The following is a 10239-nucleotide window of genomic DNA, read 5'->3' as shown; positions in this document are numbered from 1 at the left end:
TGGCAAATACTTAAATGCCGTTTCAATTAGCATGATTATGATTAATTGCCTGTGACCCAAGGATGACTCAATATTGCTTGAATACCAATCTTGACATATCCTTTATTCTTAACTGTCTGGCCAACTGGTAGACTGGAGCCAGCATCCTAATTGTATGTTATTGTCTTTGGTAGTGCCGATGGGTGCTTCGTTCATTATGCACAGCGGACTTTGGTGGGTCACGTAATGTCGTCTGCTAAGTAACCAGGCCTTTTTTGGAAGGAAGTGAAATCATTCGAGTAGTGAGTGAGCCGGGAATTTGAGAGTCAATTTGACATTCAATTTCTTTGTGTTATAGATACTGATATCCATCCTTCCAGTCCGGTCTTTCATGTAAATAACAATAAATAAAGCTTAGCAATTGGAGGAAGACTGGTTGCAAGTGGGGCCCATGGTTGAAGGGTTTCTTAAAACAAACTTTCTGATGGTGTGTTTCTGTTTTGGTTACAGTAAACTCATTCAACTTTCTTTCCTTTCTTTTCCTGAGAACAAATTTTAAATATTAGAGACAAAGTTCAGATATCTTAATTAGAATAAACGCAGGTCATCATGTCCGGATAATCATGCTCGACCTGATTCTAGGAAGCAAGGACGTAAGGAAGGAAGAATCGAAGGGAGAAAGGAAATTAAGAAGGAAGGATGGACGGATGGATGGAAAAATACAAACAGGAGCATCAGGCGGGATTTCAGCCTATTTCTTCCCAACTTTTTTATGTATTAATAATATTTATTCAGGAATGGCAATTCTTCATGAAGTTTTTTTAACATGGTCCTGCGATTCAAAATTTCCCCATAGACATCTGAAGATCTAAGCCGTCATATGGACTTCAGGTTTGAAAAGTAATAAAGACTATACTATGCTTAACTTTTGATGAAACTGCAGGGTAGAGTTCAAATGGCGTGTTGTGAACTAAACTAGTTTACCAAACTTTTTTTTAGCTTTTTTTATGTCAAGTAGCTTTGCGGTCATTGCGTTAAAAAATATAAGCAAATAAGGGTGAATATAGGATTATGAGTTGTGAGGTCTCACCCCAGAAATAAATATCAATCTTCTATTCGCAAAGATGCTACCTTCCAGAATTTTTGAGGCAATCATTGGCAGGAAGGGGCTCAGAGGCACAATGTATTCCTTCCCTAGATTTGCGCTTGTGTTTTATGCATCTCTCATTCAGAAATAACAGGTCCCTGTAACATTTTTATTGGTTATGTGGAAAAACCTCAGTTGGGCTTTCACCTCCCTTAAGTCAGATTAGGCCTTATTGGTCACTAACCGAGGGTTTTGTAAAACAAACCAAAAAGCCAAATAAATTAAGAGAAAGCTATGTTCCAAGGGATGAGACGCATTAAAAGTTATTCGATTTTGATTTTTTTTTCGTTCCTGATCGAAATAGGCACATACTGCACGACACATACTGCAATTTACTCTCGCGCCTTGCAGAATTTTCTAGAATTGTGGCGCAACTTGCAACAAATTAACTCTGGCTTACATCTTCGGATTCTTTGCCAGACCAGAGATACCTTCAAATTCATCCAGCGAAATGCCAAAAAAAAAATTAACACTTGATCGAGCAAAAACAGTAAAGTGTGCGTCAAAGTTCAAGATACTGGAGTTTGCATGTTTTTGACGGATGTAAACCTGAATTTATCTCGAAATAACGAAGTGATATCGGTGAGAACTTCTCTCCATATCAACAATTGTAGAATGTAAAATTCACACACATTTATTTTTGCGGCTAAAGTCAATGCCTGTACGTAACAATGTTCAGCCTTTCGATAGTTGCGTGTTGTGAGTTGCATTTTGGGTAAACTGCCACTAGTCACGAATGTTAAAGGTACCGACTGGCTATTTTTGATTAATGGAAGCAAAAACCAAATTCCAGCGTGCAGCCCGCACGCTTAATATTGAAAATTGCTGTAAAATATTTGTCTTCCAAAACAAAGAGAAACGAAAAAAGAAGTTCAACGAAAGGGAAAAATAAATTGGATTCACAGAATGTTCTCCTTTGGACGCTTTGTCGCGCAATGCAAAGTCGTTGCGCACTTCAGCCAGTCAATGTAGGGTCATCATATTCTTTTGTAAGGAAGCGTGGATGACAGCGTTAGCAACGGCAAACTTTCAACGTTTAGCAGTTAAGCTAAAACAACGAAGTCTAATTTTAATCCCATGATTAATCGATCTCTACCGTTACTCTCAGTAGTTTGCACAGAATGTTAATCCTTTATATATATAATATATATATATATTCTTGCCATGAAACGTGCTGTTGTGATTACGGTCTTTTTGCCCTCCTATTGGTCGACGCATTGATCAAAGAACATTTAGACCCCTTGTATGTATCAAAGAACACCGCCTGTCTACCGTTATAGCGCTATCATTCCTGGGCAGATTGTTCCTCGGCCCGCTTCCCTCAAAATCTTAATAAAACAAGAACTATATATTTATTAGTACAGCAGCAATACTATGTGAGCCTAGGAATACGCCCCAGAAATAAATATCCATGGGCGTAAGTAAGGCTTTTAGACTTGAGCAAAGACAAGATGGGTACAGAGATTTCTTCAGTTAACTCAGTTCACGTCGACACTCCATAAGCCTAAAAAATGTGGATCAGCTTTATGATTCATACCCTAAGATCTAGAATTATCCAGTAGGGTGTTTTTCGAATCCAAAACAAAGGTGGTTAACTTTCGGAACAAGCATTTGGGCCTACTGAGGGGAGTTGAAGCTGGGAATCCGAAATCTACTCCTAACGCTTCTAGGAAGCCGCGTTTTTGTTGCAAAGCCAAGTAAGGTCATACGTTTATAAAAATAGGTGCAGCATTCGCTTACCTACTAAGCAAACCAAGACATCAAGTTTCAAACATACCAAGTCTTGTTAAAATCAAACATTCAACAGTAAAGTTCTGTAAAAAAAAGGCTATTAGAACGGAACGAACGAGCCATGTACAGGTTTTGTCCGACGAGCTATGTCAACCACGACAGCAAAATAAAGCTCAAAAACATGAAATATAATTTCAAGTTATCCTAGTGATATTGCATGTGAAAAGCCTCGGAAGAAAACCTGAATTAAAGCCGTCTTTCTGTTTTTATTTTGAAGTCCTATGCAATACAATTAACAAAGCTAGCACAGAACCACAGTCATAGCAAATAAAGGTTTCAAAATTAAATAAGCTAGTTATACAGTTTTTCGATTAAGATCTGTTTATTCAATATGTACAAGTATGAATGGTAGCATATTCCTTTACAGAAATAATACACAGGAAGGGTACGTGGAAGAAAAACTGAAGTGTAGTAAAGCAGCGGATACTAAAGTACTTCTAGTCAGATTTGCTTGTTTCCACCATGCTATCAAAAGGCTTGCTAGACAGTGACAAAAGATAGAATGACGTACAACTGAAAGTGTTTCGTAATGGCCCCTAGCTGCGATTGAAGATATTCGATGTAGGAAAAAGGATTTTTTCCCTGTAAGAAAATAGGCAGGACACATGTACACTGATTACAAGATAAAATCCTTTTAAATCCTTTCTTTCCAGATCCACAGGTTATTTGCTTGCACAACTATTTGTTGAGTTTAGCCTTAGACTAGGACCTATAGCTAGAGACTTCAAATAAGCTCCTCAAAGCTGAGGGATTACTCTAACTTCATGCCGCGATATTGTATGATTCCTTGTAGATTCATTTGTTCAAATTGGGCTGGTGTTTCGACGAGAAAGAAACCCCTCCTCGCAATGACGTTCCCAATTTTCTTGGCCGCTTGAAAAGTGTGTGCCTCTAGCAATGTCGGAATCAAAATGTCCATATCTGTGCATCCTTAAGCGATTGACAATATTTACATGCATCTTTATAGTCATCTTAAGAATTTCTTTACAACGGTGCACTAGCTACTATAAACCATGATTTACAATCGAACAAATTCTTACAATTCATGAATTCATGCAGGTCGACATGCGAGACTTTCTCAACAAGACTGAATGGAGATGATAATTTTTTACACATACACTTGAATATACAATACATATTAATTGTATGTATACATTTTGAAACTCAATTCTAGAACGAATGGATTCGATAATTACAGTAAATATATAATTTAAAGAATATATACATATTTTTCCCCCTTGAGCTCACTAGAATCAATTTTAGATCATCAAAGTTGTTCCTGCTCTGCACTACATGATTCTACATTATCTGTTGCCAACTGTGTTCGTTTTTCAGGCTTTTTACCTCCCTTTACACGCTTCCACTTCATTCTCCTGTTTTGGAACCAAACTTTGACCTGTCTTTCCGTTAGATCCAGACTTATTGCGATCTCGTAACGGCGAAGTCGAGTTAAGTAGTTGTTGCGTATGAACTCATTTTCGAGTTCTTGTAGCTGATGTTTGGAGAATGCGGTTCTTTCTTTACGTTTCTTGCCTGTTTTGGCCGAAACTTCGCCATCGTCCGATGGAGATTTGGAACCTGAGAGACAAGAATAAAACAGATTTATTTCGAGTTGACAAAAAATAGTACAGAAGTATTCAGTAAAGTACAAACTACAGAAAACGAAATACTGTCTTACGAATGAATTATCTTTACGGTTATTCGTTTTGATTTTTTTCTTTACATTTTTAAAGAACGTTACATTATGATCATATACTTTGTATTATTCATCATGTTTTGTGCATAGTAAAAGTATGAAAGTATTCAAGAAACACATGTACAAACGATACTTCTTCGTTGGCCCCTAACCGAGACCAACTGAAATGACTTGACCATAAAGTCGATTAAATACTTCATGTGTATTCAGTATCTTCCCTGCTTAGCATTCTTCACCATCAATATCCCTTTTCTTGGTAAAAACAAAATACTTGGTCATTTTGTGTAACATTCTAATTAACGAATATAAATCTAATTTCCTTTTCAGTTGGTTTAGCATTTTTCTATAGTTATTCTTTTATTAACGAGCAATATATTTGTTTACATCAACTAAATGGATCAAAGAAAGCTAAGAAATTTTACCTCAACTGTTCAACCTTATGGAAAAAGAACAAGTGTCTTTATTTAAACCCTAATTTTTGTAATTCTCTCTTTTTTATAAAATTTCATGATTAAACTTTTTGTTTACAACTTCAGGTTTCGAGTTAAGGAGATATAACTTGGAGATATTAGCATGTACTTGCTATCTTGTAATTCAAGTATAAATAAAGTTATTGTATTGTATTGTATAAGGGGTTTTCTTAGGTTTAGCAGACAGTAAGAATGCACTTTGGTATGCACGAAGCAGGAGGTTGGACAAAATTGGCCATCTTTGTGGGTTTACGTCATTTTTTCTAAGCTTCGATCCATGAATACTTAATTTAACTTCACTTTCAAAACATCCTCAAATTGTGTTAAATTTAGCGCTGTCTGAATGAGTTAAGTGCGAAAAATGGTATATTTATGAATTGTCGGAAAGAACCACATTACTTGAGGCTACAAAAGTGCAGTTACATGACTGCAAATGATCAGATGTACAAGGCCCCGCTGGTAATTTTTGATGCAACTGATACTTCGAGTAACTTTAAATGAACTCAAATTATTTTAACTATTTCCAGCAACATACAAGAATAAGACGAGTGCTGAATCTTTTCTCGATAAATTTTGAGAAGATGTTGCCGACGTCCCCCCAAAAAACAGCATTTGTCACTCAAACTCTACAACTAATTAATTAGTCTCGCATGCTTGACATAATACTTGACATGACGATATATAATCAATCGTTTTCAATTTGTCCTCGTACTTTACGAACCAAACTCTCTAAATCTCAAGTCTGTTTTTAAAATCTCAAGCTTAACAAGGTCGGACTTAAAAAACATAAATGAAGGCCCCCAGAAATTTTTGATGATTAAGTTTTTTTCGGCGTGATAAAAAGTTGGGACCGCTAAAGCGGCGTGCTTCCATGGTAGATATGATATGGTCTGGATAATTACAGTGAGGTTCTTTTCATTGAAGGTCTAGTTTAGTCTTCCTTTGACTAGCGCCGCATTAAACCGCAAGCTCATTGTTCGTTTGCTTATGGAAGACAAAAACTTTAAGTGTCCGCTTGGTGCATTTGAAAAGCGGCACAGGGCATCAATGAAACTCTACGTTCGCGTAAATGAATAGTGCGGTGTTTTGTGATCAATGAGTGCACCGACAATCTTTCTTCAGTAGTTTTGAGCTCGTAGATGTTTGATCAGATGAGATGGCATGTTCCCACCCAAAAGATGTCCATTAATAAAGATCTTGAATTCCGTTTTTCTTCTTCTTCCAAAAATATGTGGTTTGAAGGAAACAAAGAATCGGTCATAACCAATCGGCAGGTGGACAATGACTTACATGTAAAAGAACAAAGCTTCTAAAACCAAAATTATGTACTTCTGGATTTTGGTTGAAAAATGGGTACGAAACCCTTTAATTTAGGGAATGAATTTGTTCAAAGTATGGTCAACTTGAGAACGAAAGACTTCTTTATTCGACTCGAAGTCTTGTTATGTACGGTGATTCATTGATCTTTAGCTGTGTAGAAAACCTAGTCAATCGACTTAAAAAGATTATGATAAAGATTTGGTTTTTCCTATGAATGCTTTGGTTTCTTTAACTCAATTACGTCCAATAAGAGAAAGTAGTTAAATTGTTGATTCGATTTTAGAAAAAGATATGAAACTAATCACATCTTCCTTTTCAAAATTATTACGTCAAGGTATACTTCAATGGCACTAGATTGTAGTTATTATTTCTAGCCCATACATTCAGTTAGTACAAGAACGTTGACATGCTGACAAATACAGTGAAATTGGACCGACTAATATGTGATCATTGATTCTCTGCTTTTGAAAAAGCCTTCTTTTTTGTACATTGGAAAAAGTAAGGGTGCTTTTTCCATGCTCTCTAGTGTACAAAACTCTTGGGTATTAAATAACTAGTGTACATTAATGTACTTGAATGATGTAATCTTAGGACGAATTCAGTGCAACGACAACAACTTAGGCACTGAGTAAGGCTTGTTCTTTCTGTTCCCTTTAGGGAAAGTTTCAATGTGGATTGTTTTGAGAGAAAAGAAACGATGACATATGACTAGTGATACAAGACTAAGTGGTCATCAAACACTGAGCTAGTGATAATGCAAACATATCCAATAAAGTTGTGCCATTTTATGATTGTTGACTGGACATCACTGAAACCACTTCAGCCATCCTAATACTAACTGCACTATTAAAAAAACACTTCCACAAGGAACAAACTCTCTTGGTTAACATTACTAGCTTTTTTAAAGATGACAAACAATAGAAATAATTTATAGTTTGAATTTTCTAACATTTGATAGCATCCTCAACTTCAAGAATCGTGCTGGCTCAGTGTCCAAACCTTTGTTTAGATTTTTTTCAAGCTTAGTTTTGTAAGGTTTTAAATCATGTTTATAACATTTGGCTTCAATGTCTTACTCTGTTATGATAAACAATACTAAAGAAAAGCCTAGTCTTAACTGTTAAGGACTCTACCTAGGTAGAATAATAATAAAAGTAGATCTTGTGGTTAGGGTTAATGCAGCAGTTATTTTTCTTAGCTGTTCATTGTGCTGGAGTTAAAAAAGTCAACCCACATAATGGCTTTGAACACAAGAAAGGAAAAAAAAGTATTTTCTCCAATTTAGGAACTGAAAGCCCCCCATTAGGAGGTAAGATAAAGGGTGTGAGATTCAATCCTCTGATATTCATAGCTTTTTTAGCTAGAAGTGGTTTCAGGGCCATTCCAATCGAAGATAAATTACGAAAATATTATCACAGTAGTCAACTTGCTGTTATTTTGATTTTTGCGCCTTGTTTTTAGAAAAATAAAACTTGAGGCTTTGGTTTCTCGAGTGTCTTTATGGCTAAACGCTTGTGGCAAACCACTGAAGAAAAGCTGTCGACGAAACATTTTAATTCTTGAATGATTTTGCTTCGTATCGTTCGCCAGTTGCCAGCGATGAAATTTCAAGTTAAATGAGCAGAATAACCAAACAGGAAGAATTAACAACTTGTATGTCAATATAACATAAGGGTTTTAAGTTTATCCCTTTAGGAATATCACACGTTATTGAAAAGATCTTCTGTAAACTTCTTATTTAACGAAACGATTACGAATATGGAATATATTTAAACTTCTTGAAATGGAGGTCAAGTGCAGCTCAGAGTACGTGAGAACTGGCTGCGTTAATTCGTACCTCCGTCAAGTTGCGCGCGAATAAAACTTTCTTTCCTAGTCTAGAAATAAAACAAAAGTATGTAGAAAAAGAACTAAGTGTCCAGAGCATTCGTTTATATGGTACCTTCATCGCAGCTCTCGATATAGGCGTCACAGACGTTATTCGGAAATCTGCACTGTTGGTTGGTTGGAGAAGTGAAGTCTTGTGCTGGTGTGATAATTTCGTTCCGATACAACGGTGTACTCTCCCTGAAAGACGCTGAGAAGTATCCACTTGTAGGGTCGTTAGGATGGGATAAAGGAGGCGGATAATTTCGACTCACAGTTCCTGTATAAGATAAAGGGGGACTTGATGAAGCTAAAGGGTCCACGTTCGGGAACCTTGATGGATGATATGTACATGGATGGTACACTTGCGTCCTTGTTTGTGGAGGAGCGTGAGGTCGGTACTGAGGAACATTATAGTTGCTATAACTAGGAGAATACATCATTCTCGTTTTCACTAATACTCGATATTCAGTCTAGTATTTGGAAGTTAACTGGCCAAGTTGTGAAGTACGTCCTAAATCATATTTTGCTCGTTCCACGTCGCGCTCGGTGCAACGGGTAATATTTGATACGAAATCGATACTTGCAAAAGAGGGACCGCTCTGTCAATCTTCCTACGGAAACAGCTTCGTCTCTCTAGGCACCCGCTGGAAGCCGCTGTGTTCAAACCCTATACATTGTTAATTCATAAGAGCAACTAAACCAGAATCTTCAAGTCAAGTCAATCATACACCAATGCGCATTCCCAGCTGTCCCTTGTGCTTCATTCCTATAAATAATTTCAATTGTTTGCTTGAGTTGTATAGCTGACATGACGGTGAAACTCGCTTTCTTCAAGACTTTGCCGCAGCCTGCTCAGATCAGAGCGGCATGATCGTAAGACCGATTATGACTAATTATTTCTATACTACTATCAATATTAAGTCTCTCTGGCCTCTGCGCCTAAACCACATCAAAGTCCAAGTCGATTCTATTTAACGCTCTTTATTCATGTCGATAGAATACAAGTAGGGAGGAAGGTTAGTCAATAGTATTTGTGGTCCTAACCAACGCGTTTTGCGTTTCTCGCGTCTCGGGTGTTGGTTAACAAAGAAAACACCGACAAACCATTCTTAAAAGTCTGCAAGGATAGCCAGTTTCAATTTCGATAAAACTATCTAGGAAAGAATTAATCCCATATGTGGGTGAGTCTAATGCAATCTAGCTGTTCCTGCCCTTGGAAGTGAGTTCCTATCTTAATATCTCAAATTAGAGAACAAAAGAGTTCAACTATAGTAACTACTTCCTTTTGATAGGCAATTTGTCAAACTCAAGGCAAAAAGAAGAAAATGGATATTATTGGTGACCTCATTAAAAGTCGCGCCATCGAAGTTGACATCAAAAGCATATAGCATTCAAATTCATTCCATGTTTGAAATCACGACTCTAAGTCAAACTCAACATTAAAATAGTTTTTTTTTTTAAATCTCTCTCGTAATAGCACTTTATTTGTGTTGTAAACAGAGTGTTTTTCGATTAAAGCCGGGGGCTCAGACTCTGCGGTCCTAAGATAAACATTCCTACCTTAAAGTAGAACAACGAAACTCGAAAAGTATAGTTGGAGCCCGCTCCAAATGCATAAAAACGCTACTATTAACATGTACCATACATTTGATTATCCGGTTTTGATTTAGACTTAAAAAATTTCCTTCTCTGTCATTTTTTGTATTCCATCAAGTATTGTATTCAAAAAAGGTAGTCATATATCATACTGACCTAACTGTATGGAGTCAAATTCACTTATTCTTAAATCGGAGTTGAGAGATCTTTTGAAACTAATATGATCTACTTACCAGAACTGAAAGGGACATTCCAGCCATTTCTTGTTTTAGCCCTTACAGCTTTCTCTAACCACGAGTGAGCAGGCTTGACAGATTACAATTAAATGGCGTAATCTTCTTAATTCTAGCAGCGAAATCCAAGAGTACAAA

At 36.7% G+C, this 10239-nt stretch overlaps 1 protein-coding gene across 1 annotated transcript; it reads right to left on the bottom strand.

Moving 5' to 3' along the window:
- Positions 1-3226: 3226 nt before the first annotated feature.
- On the bottom strand, positions 3227-8990 carry LOC116298371 (uncharacterized). Its single transcript, XM_031706795.2, has 2 exons — positions 8346-8990; positions 3227-4495 (listed from the first exon to the last, which is right to left on the bottom strand). Exons 1-2 carry the CDS (start codon positions 8710-8712, stop codon positions 4185-4187), a joined length of 678 nt encoding a protein of 225 aa, XP_031562655.1. The 5' UTR covers positions 8713-8990; the 3' UTR covers positions 3227-4184.
- Between the last annotated feature and the right edge of the window lie 1249 nt (positions 8991-10239).

Source organism: Actinia tenebrosa, unplaced genomic scaffold, assembly GCF_029948245.1.
Source record: "Actinia tenebrosa isolate PJP-AT-01 unplaced genomic scaffold, QUT_ActTen_1.0 PGA_scaffold4__44_contigs__length_22323623, whole genome shotgun sequence".
Lineage (NCBI taxonomy): Eukaryota > Metazoa > Cnidaria > Anthozoa > Actiniaria > Actiniidae > Actinia > Actinia tenebrosa.
This window is presented reverse-complemented; position numbering and strand designations above follow the sequence as displayed.